Source organism: Schistocerca gregaria, chromosome 1 (genome assembly GCF_023897955.1).
Source record: "Schistocerca gregaria isolate iqSchGreg1 chromosome 1, iqSchGreg1.2, whole genome shotgun sequence".
NCBI classification, from domain to species: Eukaryota; Metazoa; Arthropoda; class Insecta; order Orthoptera; family Acrididae; genus Schistocerca; species Schistocerca gregaria.
This window is the reverse complement of record NC_064920.1, coordinates 578,319,708-578,333,058: the sequence shown is the minus strand read 5'-3', so window position 1 is coordinate 578,333,058 and position 13,351 is coordinate 578,319,708. Positions and strand designations below refer to the sequence as shown.

Here is a 13,351-nt window from a genome sequence, read left to right as displayed (position 1 = left end):
ACGCCGAGCCGCCTGAGACGCGGAGCGAGTGCCGCCGGCGACTCACCCAGGTCTCCCTGCGCAGAACGCCGTCGTGCTCTGCGGCCGCGGCGCCGCCCGCGGTGCAGTTGGCGGCGGAGAGGCAGGTCGGTGGCGGGGGCGGGAGCGTGGGGGCTGCCGGGCCCGGCGGCGCCCTGGTGGCGGGCCGCGGCGCCTCGGGCACCAGGAAGAACTCGGTGCTGAGCTCGGGCCGCGCCCCGGCCGCAGAGGCCGCCGCCGCAGCCGCAGCAGCCGCCAGCACCGCCGGCCACAGCCGCGCCCGCATCGCCGCGCAGCTCGCGCTGTTACCGCAGCCTGCAACACGACACACACTGCTAGTCACATCCACGCTCGTGAACATCTGCCGATCAGCCCAGTACACACACAAACAAGAAAGAGAGACTGGACGCAAAAAAAGAGTCAGCCGTAGAAAACTGTAATGTTTTTCTTGCTGTTTCTTGAGGCAGCCAAAAAATTCTTTGACCAGACAGTCAGAAAATCATTGCCCACAAATACACTACTGGCCATTAAAATTGCTACACCACGACGATGACGCGCTACAGTCGCAAAATTTAACCGACAGGAAGAAGATGCTTTGATGTGCAAATGATTAGCTTTTCAGAGCATTCACACAAGGTTGGCGCCGGTTGCAACACCTACAACGTGCTGACATGCGGAAAGTTTCCAACCGATTTCTCATACACAATCAGCAGTTCACCGGCGTTGCTGGTGAAGCGTTGTTGTGATGCCGCGTGTAAGGAGGAGAAATGCGTACCATCACGTTTCCGACTTTGCTAAAGCTATTGCTGTTTATCGTATCGCGACATTGCTTCTCTCGTTGGTCGAGATCCAATGACTGTTAGCAGAATATGGAATCCGTGGGTTCAGGAGAGTAATACGGAACGCCGTGCTGGATCCCAGTCGAGATGACAGGCATCTTATCCGCGTGGCTGTAACGAATCGTGCAGCGACGTCTCGATCCCTGAGTCAACAGATGGGGACGTTTGCGAGACAACAACCATCTGCACGAACAGTTCGATGACGTTTGCAGCAGCATGGACTATCAGCTCGGAGACCATGGCTGCGTTTACCCTTGACGCTGCATCACAGACAGGAGCGCCTGCGATAGTGTACTGAACGGCGAACGTGGGTGCACTAATGGCTAAACGTCATTTTTTCAGATGAATCTAGTTTCTGTTTACAGCATCATGATGATCGCATCCGTGTTTGGCGACATCGCGGTGAACGCTCATTGGAAGCGTGTATTCGTCATCGCCACACTGGCGTATCACCCGGCGTGATGGTATGCGGTGACATTGGTTACACGTCTCGGTCACCTCTTGTTCGCACTGACGGCACTTTGAACAGTGGACGTTACATTTTAGATGTGTTACGACCCGTGGCTCTGCTCTTCATTCGATACCTGCGAAACCCTACATTTCAGCAGGATAATGCACGACCGCATGTTGCAGGTCCTGTACTGGCCTTTCAGGATATATAAAATGTTCGACTGCTGCCCTGGCCAGCACGTTCTCCAGATCTCTCACCAATTGAAAACGTCTGGTCAATGATGGCCGAACAACTCTCTCTTCACAAAACGCCAGTCATTACTCTTGATGAACTGTGGTATCGTGTTGAAGCTGCATGGGCAGCTGTACCTGTACACGCCATCCAAGCTCTGACTCAATGCCCAGGCGTATCAAGGCCGTTATTACGGCCAGAGGTGGTTGTTCTGGGCACTGATTTCTCAGTATCAGTGTACCCAAATTGCGTGAAACTGTAATCACATGTCAGTTCTAGTATAATATGTTTGTCCAACGAATACCCGTTGATCATCTGCATTTCTTCTTGGTGTAGCAATTTTAATGGCTAGTAGTGTAGATAGTGTCTGTTGGATAGTTGCAACACCGGAAGACTGTAGCTGTGTGTACAACTTTGCACAGAAGGAGAGATGGGCTACAGAGTGTCGTCATAGCAAAGACAGGAGGAGAAGTGATATGCCAACAAGCTAACACAGTAAGCAGAAAATTTATGTAACTTGTATTTCTCCAAGCATATGAAGACTCGTTACAAATAACGCATCAAGAAATATAGTCTAGCTCTCAATGTCACCAAGGGAGAGACTCTCTAAACGAAAGCAAGAACGCGACGAGTAAGCGGCGCCTGCGCAGCATCACATAGGGTGAGTGGGTCCGTGTGACCGCCGCCGGCCGTCCTATACTGCACGGGGCTGAGGGCGCTCGTGATACGGAGCCGCTGGAGGCGTGCCTCCACTGGGTCTGCCGGATCCTGCACGACTGCTATCGGCGTTCGACAGAAACTTGCAATTCCGTTGCCAGCTTTGACGCCCACGGGATGGTACCGATAAGTGATATTACAGTAGGTAAATGCGGGAAGACCTGCGCAGCATCCCTCATTGGTGTAGCGACGGCACTACACCCTGAACGTAAAATTTAACTGGCGAAGAGTTACATTACTGATTGATTATAATTTTTGTGATAAGTACCTGCAAACAATAAGAAACACAAGATACAGATGAGTCACTGTACAGACCGATCTAAAGTGGAATGACCAGACAAAACTACATGTATGAAAAGCAGATACCAGGACGAAATTAACTGGGACAATCTTAAGGAAACATAATTCATTCACTAAAAAACTTATAAAACACCGATTTAACGGATTCTTGACTATTTTCATCAATCTGGGACCTTCACCATTGAGCTTTCATGGGCTTACCTCATCAGCTATCTGGAGCCAAAATAAATTTTTTGAGTAATCCTGCCGCCATTTGATAGTAATAAATTTTGTTTTATTCTCATATAGTCCGGATATCGGCCTTAATCCATTGTACAGTACAAAAGTTTATTTGTATGTCAAAAGACATTTCATACCAGTCTGAAGTCTTTTGACATATAAATTTTTGTACTTGGAAATGGCCTAAGGCCGAAGTCCATATTGTATGACAACGAAATAAAAATTATTACAGCCAAATGGCGACAGCACCATTCAAAAAAGCTCTCATAAACTATGTTTTACAACTTAATGATGGTAGCATTGTCTCTAGATACATATTGAGTGTAGCACAGAAACAGAGTTGAAAGCTACCAATAATTACTGTAAAAACAACCATAACCTCACATCCGTAATGGATTATATTAAATATTTCAATCTTGCTTGTGACTTTCAACTATTTCCGAGATCGATAAGTGGTTATATGATACATCCAAGATTCCACTTCATCCCTTTTACCGAATTTCTTTTAGAGTGAAGTGCATAAAATCCATGTATGTGAGCTGCGGGGACGAGTGGTTACAGGAAGTGGTCGAGGTTTAGCTGGCAGCTGCCTTGAAGGGGACATTCCTATTACAGCAGGCGTTTGCTTCCTGGAGTCTACTGGCGCCGAATGGTGCAATCGGAGGCGATGGGATCACGCTGGCAATGGATCAACTCAGGAATTGTGTCTGTGGATACAGGGATGTCTCAAGAAACATGGAGTGTAGGTCTAAAACCTCCGGATGTAGGGAAAAATGAAAGCTGTTTTTCACTAAAAGAGTGCATTCCTGGAGTTTTGGCTGAAAAAGTTTCCATCGAGATGGATTCCCCATGTTCCTTGAGAAGCAAAAAATGGTTCAAATGGCTCTGAGCACTATGGGACTCACCTTCTGACGTCATCATTCCCCTAGAACTTAGAACTACTTAAACCTAACTAACCTAACGATATCACACACAGCCATGCCCGAGGCAGGATTCGAACCTGCGATCGTAGCGGTTGCGCGGTTCCAGACTGTAGCGCCTAGAGCCGTTCGGCCACTCCGGCCGGCGCCCCTTGAGAAGCCGTTGCTACTTTAGGCTATGCTTTGTCTTCTGCTCTGTACACGTAGAAGTCGTCAAAATGCCACTGAGCCTGGGAAAACTTTGATCGATCGATTCTCTGTGCACGGAAATGATGCCCACTGGCACACCAGTCATCTACTCGGCAACGTGTGGTGCCTTCCACTACGTAGAGATGTAGCTTTGTCATAAAACCCTCTATTCGACAGAAGCTTTGGAGTTAGCCCTCCGATTGCCAGAGGAAGGTGCACCGAAATTATCATACCGAATTCTGGAGCAGAGAAAGGGAAGAGCCTTGGATAAATTACGTGGCAGTGAAGTTGGCTCAGGTCTTGGCTTTCATATTCGCGCTCGTTCCAGACTTAGAAAAATTTCACGCTGATTACTTGCGAAAGCGGAAGGACGACGGTCCGTCCCGCATCTGATATTTCGGGCTTATTCGGTTGCAACAACGTATTCCTTGCAGCTGCAGCTTCTGGCACTCAGTTTTTTAAGATGTATCTGCGGCCGGGGTTTCGAGACTCTCAGGATGTTTAGGAGCAATCAGACCAGGGGTGGTATTCAATCTGAAAAGCTGTAAATGTGGAAGTGGCACACCAGTCATGTATTGGGCAACGTGTGGTGCCTTCCACTACGTATAATACCGGGGTGAGGTTCGTGTAAGAATTCACGCAACTAGCAACTAATCGTAAATTCTCTGGTTGTCTCTCAAATCGAGTATGGTATTATCCATCTGCTCATCCGTTATCAGCGTGGTCTTGCCACCCTTAAGTTGTACTAATAAACCAAGTCAATGTTCCTATTTTGTATAATCTCATTATTCTGGCAGCCTTTGTAATGTCAAAATTATTGTACCTCACGAATCTTATCTGAATAAGTGATGAGAAAACAAATGTGAAAATTTCACTGGAACTTAGATTTAATTTAAGTATTTAGAAGTCCTATTCCATTTGATGTTAGATATTGTACAAGTAGAGGAACCAACACCATAAGCCAGTTACTTCGAGCCATTTTGATATCACGTAAGCCGTCCGGACTGGCCAAGCGGTTCTACGCGCTTCAGTTTGGAACCGCGCGACCGCTGCGGTCGCAGGTTCGAATCCTGCATCGGGCATGGATGTGTGAGTGCCCTTAGATTAGTTAGCTTTAAGTAGCTCTACGTTCTAGGGGACTGATGACCTTAGATGTTAAGTCCCATAGTCCTCATAGCCATTTAAACCATTTGATATCACGTAAACAATTAATTTTCATTAAAATAACTAGCGATTCCAATGTGTAACAAGTTTTGATAGGTAATTTGGTTCATGTGAGCTATCTGTCTCACATAGTCACAGGCGAGGTGGACATCAAACTGTGTTTCTGAGCTAGCTTGATATCTCGCAAGTTTCCAACGAAGATCAGCATGCTTCGTCACGGGATGTTTTAGTGAACACTAGAACGTTAAGGAGGTGCTAAACCAAGCTCTTGTAGCAGACAATACAATAGAGGCTTTGTGTTGCAGAGGAGGCTGCTGTTAAAATTTAGAGACTGTACGTTCCAAGAAGAGTCGTCAATGTATTAATCCCTCCTCGCGAAATGTCCAAGATGTAAAAATATCGGAGCTCGTATGGAAGTTTATCAGCAGTCGTTCTTTGCACGCGTCATTCGCGAATGGAACACAGAAGGGGTGAAATAATAATGGTACCAGAAATACCCTCCGCCACACACAGGGTACGGTGACTCGCAGAGAATAGGTGCAGACGTAAATTCCGCCAGCTGTATATTCCCTGATGTACTGCTGCCTGAAACGATACTGGAAGCAGCCTTCTGGTGGTATGTAATACTACTGCCATCAATCACACAAAATGGATCAAAGTGATGTCGCAAAAGGAACAAATGAGAGAAGATTGAAAAATTTAAAAGCGTTCCACACACAAGAGATGGTGGTAATTTTCTGTCTTTCTGTAAACAGTGACATTTCGGTTGTCATGGTAACCAGGTTTGTCCCTAACCGCCCATCTTCATGTTGTAAAGGGAAGCAGTGTTCAATCATAAGCACACGCGGGAAACCACGATGACGGACGAAACTGGTAATTTCTTGCTGAAATTACATGCGACGGTACGGGGTAATAAATCCATTATTTTTCTGGAGTCGCTCGTTACTTACAGGCTTATCGGCACTAATCTTCTCCCACTGATCGCCATCCTGTGGCAGATAATGTTCTGAGACGCCGGGGGGGGGGGAGGGGGGGGGGAGGGGGGGGGGGGGCTGGCGGCCTATTAAATAAGACGTTTACGAGGAAATAATTTTATGTGTATCCAGCATATTTCTTCTATTTCTTCTGTATCTAGATTAAATCCTCAGCTACAGTAAAATGCCTTAATTTTCATTGGCGGTTGCGTTCATTAAACATCAGGCAATAGGTGCCTCAGACCTTTTGGGGTAACGAGTAGTTCTACATCTAGCCTAACAATACAACGCCGGTTTAGCACGAGTCTAGATATACAGAGCCTTGCTGTTCTTACACCACTAGCCATTAAAATTGCTATACCAAGAAGAAATGCACATGATAAACGGTTATTCATTGGAGAAATATATTATACTACAACTGACATGAGATTACATTTTCACGCAATTTAGCAGGCCGGTGTGGCTGAGCGGTTCTAGGCGCTTCAGTCTGGAACCGCGCGACCGCTACGGTCGCAGGTTCGAATCCTGCCACGGGCAAGGATGTGTGTTATGTCCTTAGGTTAGTTAGGTTTAAGTAGTTCTAAGCCCTAAGGGACTGATGACCTCAGATGTTAAGTCCCATAGTGCTCAGACTCATTTGTACCATTTCACGCAATTTGGGTGCATAGATCCTGAGAAATCAGGACCCAGAGCAACTACCTCTGGCCGTAATAACGGCCTTGATACGCCTGGACATTGAGTCAAACAGAGCTTGGATGGCGTCTACAGGTACAGCTGCCCATGCACCTTCGACACGATACCACAGTTCATCAAGAGTAATGACTGGCGTATTGTGACGAGCCAGTTGCTCGGCCACCATTGAACTGAGATTTTCAATTGGTGAGAGATCTGGAGAATGTGTTGGCCAGGGCAGCAGTCAAATATTTTCTGTATCCAGAAAGGTCCGTACAGGACCTACAACATGCGGTCGTGCATTATCCTGCTGAAATGTAGGGCTTCGCAGGGATCGAATGAAGGGTAGAGCCACGGGTCGTAACACATCTAAAATGTAACGTCCACTGTTCAAAGTGCCGTCAGTGAGAACAAGAGGTGACCGAGACGTGTAACCAATGTCACCGCATACCATCACGCCGGGTGATACGCCAGTGTGGCGATGACGAATATACGCTTCCAATGAGCGTTCACCGCGATGTCGCCAAACACGGATGCGATCATCATGATGCTGTAAACAGAAACTGGATTCATCTGAAAAAATGACGTTTAGCCATTAGTGCACCCACGTTCGCCGTTCAGTACACCATCGCAGGCGCTCCTGTCTCTGATGCAGCATCAAGGGTAACCGCAGCCATGGTCTCCGAACTGATAGTCCATGCTCCTGCAGATGGTTGTTGTCTTGCAAACGTCTCCATCTGTTGACTCAGGGATCAAGACGCGGCTGCACGATCCGTTACAGCCACGCGGATAAGATGCCTGTCATCTCGACTGCTAGTGATACGAGGCCGTTGGGATCCAGCACGGCGTTCCGTATTGCCGTCCTGAACTCACCGATTCCGTATTCTGCTAACAATCATTGGATCTCGACCAACGCGAGCAGCAATGTCGCGATTGTTGTGTTCGGATGAGGGCTGACTTGGCATCCCTTCGCTCACAGCTGCAATCGGCGCTGACTTCGGTCGCGCAGCTTGAGGCTGTTGCCAATGGGCACCACTGTGGGGAGCCGGACTTGGGTATCACGCGGATGTCAACCTCGTCCCGTCTGTCCCCAGATCGATCTGCCGCTGTGGTTGCCCCGGTTGCTGCCCGCAGTGGGGCTGAGCCCTAGCCTGTGGTTGATTGGGAGGTCGTTCCAAGGCGTGGCAGGCAGCGAAAGGCGTCCCCGGAGGCTGATCAGAAAGCCTCCCCGGTGCGTCTGACAAACCGGTTTCAGGCACTGTCTCTGACTAAGCCAGATGCAGCTGCCTGCCCTGTTTCAGAGGATCATTCTCAGCCTTCAGGGTCCGGGCAATCGCAGAGGGTGGGCTTACTGGTAGTTAGGAGCTCCAATGCTAGGCGCGTAATGGGGCCCCTTAGGGATACGGCGGCTAAGGAGGGGAAGAAATCCAGTGTGCACTCCGTGTGCATTCCGGGAGGAGTCATTCCTGATGTGGAAAGGGTCCTTCCGGATGCCATGAAGAGCACAGGGTGCAGCCAGCTGCAGGTGGTGGCACATGTCGGCACTAATGACGTGTGTCGCTTTGGATCTGAGGAAATTCTCCCTGGATTCCAGCGGCTATCTGATTTGGTGAAGACTGCCGGTCTTGCTTACGAGATGAAGGCAGAGCTCACCATCTGCAGCATCGTCGACAGAACCGACTGCGGACCTTCGGTGCAGAGCCGGGTGGAGGGTCTGAATCAGAGTCTCAGACGGGTTTGCGACCGTGTTGGCTGCAGATTCCTTGACTTGCGCCATAGGGTGGTGGGGTTTCGGGTTCCGCTGAATAGGTCAAGAGTTCACTACACTCAGCTGGCGGCTACACGGGTAGCGGAGGCTGTGTGGCGTGGACTGGGCGATTTTTTTAGGTTAGAAGGCCTCGGGAAAGTACGAGGTGGGCTGCAATGTCAAAGGGTGCATGGCAAATACAGGACGTGCTTGGATCAAGGAACAGTCGGAATTATAGTTGTAAATTATTGTAATTGTGCTGGAAAAGTCCCTGAGCTTCAAGCGCTAATAGAAAGCACAGAAGCTGATATCGTTATAGGTACAGAAAGCTGGCTAAAGCCTGAAATAAGTTCTGCAGAAGTTTTTACGAAGTCTCAGACGGTGTTCAGGAAAGATAGATTAGGCAGAATCGGTGGTGGAGTGTTTGTGTCTGTCAGTAGTGGTTTATCTTGTAGTGAAGTCGAAGTAGATACTCCGTGCGAATCGGTATGGGTGGAGGTTATACTTAACAGCCGAATTAAGTTAGTAATTGGCTCCTTGTACCGACCCCCAGACTCCGATGATACAGTTGCGGAACAGTTCAGAGAAAGTTTGAGTCTCGTAACAAATAAATACTCCAGTCATACGGTTATAGTTGGTGGGGACTTCAACCTACCCTCGGTATGTTGGCAAAAATACTTGTTCAAAACCGGTGGTAGGCAGAAAACATCTTCCGAGATTGTCCTAAATGCTTTCTCCGAAAATTATTTCAAGCAGTTAGTCCACAAACCCACGCGAATTGTAAATGGTTGCGAAAACACACTTGACCTCTTAGCCACAAACAATCCAGAGCTGATAGAGAGCATCATGACTGATACAGGGATTAGTGATTACAAGGTCGTTGTAGCTAGGTTCAATACAGTTTCTTCCAAATCCACCAGAAACAAATGCTAAATAATTTTATTTAAAAAAGAGGATACAGTGTCACTATAAGCCTTCCTAAGAGACAATCTCCATTCCTTCCGAACTGACTATGCAAATGTAGACGAGATGTGGCTCAAATTCAAAGACATAGTAGCAACAGCAATTGAGATATTCATACCTCATAAATTGGTAAGAGATGGAACGGATCCCCGTGGTACACAAAAAAGGTCCGAACGCTGTTGCAGAGGCAACGGAAAAAGCATGCGAAGTTCAGAAGAACGCGTAATCCCGAAGAGGGTTCCACAACGAAACATTGTCTCGAAATTTGGTAGAAAATCCGAAAAAATTCTGGTCGTATGTAAAGTACATAAGCGGCAAGACGCGGTCAATACCTTCGCTGCGCAGTGCCGATGGTACTGTTACCGACGACTGTGCCGCTAAAGCGGAGTTATTGAACGCAGTTTTCCGAAATTCCTTCACCAGGAAAGACGAATGGAATATTCCAGAATTTGAAACACGAACATCTGCTAGCATGAGTTTCTTAGAAGTAGATACCTTAGGGGTTGCGAAGCAACTCAAATCGCTTGATACAGGCAAGTCTTCAGGTCCAGATTGTATACCGATTAGGTTCATTTCAGATTACGCTGATACTATAGCTCCCTACTTAGCACTCATATACAACCGCTCGCTCACCGATAGATCTGTACCTACAGATTGGAAAATTGCGCAGGTCGCACCAGCGTTTAAGAAGGGTAGTAGGAGTAATCCATTTAACTACAGACCTATATCATTGAGGTCGGTTTGCAGTAGGGTTTTGGAGCATATACTGTATTCAAACATTATGAATCACCTCGAAGGGAACGATCTATTGACACGTAATCAGCATGGCTTCAGAAAACATCGCTCTTGTGCAACGCAGCTAGCTCTTTATTCGCACGAAGTAATGGCCACTATCGACAAGGGATCTCAAGTTGATTCCGTATTTCTAGATTTCCGGAAAGCTTTTGACACCGTTCCTCACAAGCGACTTCTAATCTAGCTGCGGAGCTGTGGGGTATCGTCTCAGTTGTGCGACTGGATTCGTGATTTCCTGTCAGGAAGGTCGCAGTTCGTAGTAATAGACGGCAAATCATCGAGTAAAACTGAAATGATATCAGGTGTTCCCCAGGTAAGCGTCCTGGGACCTCTGCTGTTCCTGATCTATGTAAATGACCTGGGTGACAATCTGAGCAGTTCTCTTAGATTGTTCGCAGATGATGCCGTAATTTACCGTCTAGTAAGGTCATCCGAAGACCAGTATCAGTTGCAAAGCGATTTAGAAAAGATTGCTGTATGGTATGTCAGGTGGCAGTTGACGCTAAATAACGAAAAGTGTGAGATGATCCACATGAGTTCCAAAAGAAATCCGTTGGAATTCGATTACTCGATAAATAGTACAATTCTCAAGGCTGCCAATTCAACTAAGTACCTGGGTGGTAAAATTACGAACAACTTCAGTTGGAAGGACCACATAGATAATATTGTCGGGAAGGCGAGCCAAAGGTTGCGTTTCATTGGCAGGACACTTAGAAGATGCAACAAGTCCACTAAAGAGACAGCTTACACTACACTCGTTCGTCCTCTGTTAGAATATTGCTGCGCGGTGTGGGATCGACGGAGGACATCGAAAGGGTGCAAAAAAGGGGAGCTCGTTTTGTATTATCACGTTATAGGGGAGAGAGTGTGGCAGATATGATACACGAGTTGGGATGGAAGTCATTACAGCATAGACGTTTTTCGTCGCGGCGAGAGCTTTTTACGAAATTTCAGTCACCAACTTTCTCTTCCGAATGCGAAAATATTTTGTTGAGCCCAACCTACATAGGTAGGAATGATCATCAAAATAAAATAAGAGAAATCAGAGCTCGAACAGAAAGGTTTAGGTGTTCGTTTTTCCCGCTCGCTGTTCGGGAGTGGAATAGTAGAGAGATAGTATGATTGTGGTTCGATGAACCCTCTGCCAAGCACTTAAATGTGAATTGCAGAGTAGTCATGTAGATGTAGATGTAGATGTAGATACGATAAACCGCAATCGCGATAGGCTACAATCCGACCTTTGTCAAAGTTGGAAATGTGATGGTACCAATTTCTCCTCCTTACAGGAGGCATCACAACAATGTTTCACTAGGCAACGCCGGTCAACTGCTGTTTGTGTATGAGAAATCTGTTGGAAACTTTCCTCATGACAGCACGTTGTAGGTGTCGCCACTGGCGCCAACGTTGTGTGAATGCTCTGAAAAGCTCATCATTTGCATATCACAGCATCTGCTTCCTGTCGGTTAAATTTCGCGTCTGTAGCACGTCATCTTCGTGGTGTAGCAATTTTTATGACCAGTAGTGTAGTTTAATTTTATAGTGATACTTCCTGCCTTGACAATACGTAAGGGCCGGCCGTGGTGGCCGAGCCGTTCTAGAAGCTACAGCCTGGAAACGTGTGACCGCTATGGTCGCAGGTTCGAATCCTGCCTCGGGGATGGATGTGTGTGATATCCGTAGGTTAATTAGGTTTAAGTAGTTCTAAGTTCTAGGGGACGGATGACCTCAGAAGTTAAGTCCCGTAGTGCTCAGAGCCATTTGAACAAATACGTAAGGAGCTGATGAATTTTCGTAGATTCAAGCTCCAAAAACCGATATTCGAACATTCACACACAACATCAACCTTCTTACTTCGTCTGCCAGCTGAGGTTTTTCAATATGTCTAGTACACAATTCCGCGAGTAAACAAGGCGTTGTCCTCCTTTGTACATTCCTTATGTCATTTGTTAGTCTAATGTGATTAATCCCACACACTTGAGCAGCATTCCAACAGGGAAAGTAGCACAGATATTTTTCTTTTGCCGATAAAACGCTTAAAATGTTAGCACTTTGCTGTGATTTAGTGTCCTGAATTTTTATGCAATTTGAGGGAAATATCGACAAAATTTATAACTTGAATTCCTATCATCCGCGTCCGTGTACCTAAATTCTTAACGCTCTGAGAGGGGACGGTTATTAATGATATCGAGGAAGAAATAAACCGCCGGTCGCACCAAGACGTGTCAGCACCCTGAGAACACGCCGATCGCACGGTGAGAACTCGGTCTGCCCACGACACCCACCGCTCGCTGCACCTGTTGCGGAAGCCGCCAATTAATAACATTAATAGCCTCATTTGCTGGGATCAACTGGAGCGTTACGTAAACGTTTCATCAAATAACATCCGCTCTGCTCCCGAATGGGTTTCACGGCGACAGTTAGGTAATCTTGCTACGAGCCGTTCAAGCGTTTCTGTTGCTAAACATTCTGCAACTGATGTCGATAAATGACATAAAATTCACGATATGAATTCGCTATCAATATACGGACAACATATTAAATTTGCAAGTAAAACACTTTATTTATTTAGCTATTCCATATTTTTTGCTTTAGTCGATAATTTTGTTCGCGTCTGTCACTAGGACTCTGTACTTGTGTACGTTTCAAGTCAATTACTGGTATTCTTGTAAACAGATTTACAGGTTGTGTAATGGTGTAAATAGAGAACCACATTTCTTGCGTATACTGATTTCCAGCGCTTGCACAGTTGAAGCTTTGAGATTGGGCCCCGTCTTTAATATAACCATAGAACCGTAGAGATGAATCACTGAAGAATGTGTTTCACTGAATAAGTTAGCACTTATTAAAACAAAACGAAGAGTCTTGAAGAGGACTGCACATCGCAATACGACGCAAAAGAAGAATGACATACAGTCTGTCCCGTGCACAGTCACATAAGCAGATATTTGAAGTTGAATACAACGATGTCAGTGTACGAAGACGGCTAATGTGCGAACTGGTATACTGAAACTGAGGGAGACATAACAAACTGGCAGTGAAAACCCTCTTAACTGCCACGTGTTCGAAGACATTGTATTTGCTGCAGTAATAGCATGCAAGTAAGCTAGATGGTAGAAATTCATGAAATAGTTCTTGCCACGTCTGGAGGAGTA

The 13,351-nt window shown here is 46.6% G+C and overlaps 1 protein-coding gene across 3 annotated transcripts in view; it reads right to left on the bottom strand.

Moving 5' to 3' along the window:
* The window catches only part of LOC126356808 (uncharacterized), a 477,415-nt gene that overhangs the window by 88,877 nt on the left and 375,187 nt on the right, over window positions 1–13,351 (bottom strand). For all 3 annotated transcript variants that reach the window (XM_050007398.1, XM_050007399.1, XM_050007400.1), the window contains exon 4: window positions 47–333. In XM_050007398.1, coding sequence (XP_049863355.1) covers window positions 47–304 — 258 coding nt within the window. In that variant the 5' untranslated portion in view covers window positions 305–333. The remainder of the gene's footprint in view (window positions 1–46; window positions 334–13,351) is intronic.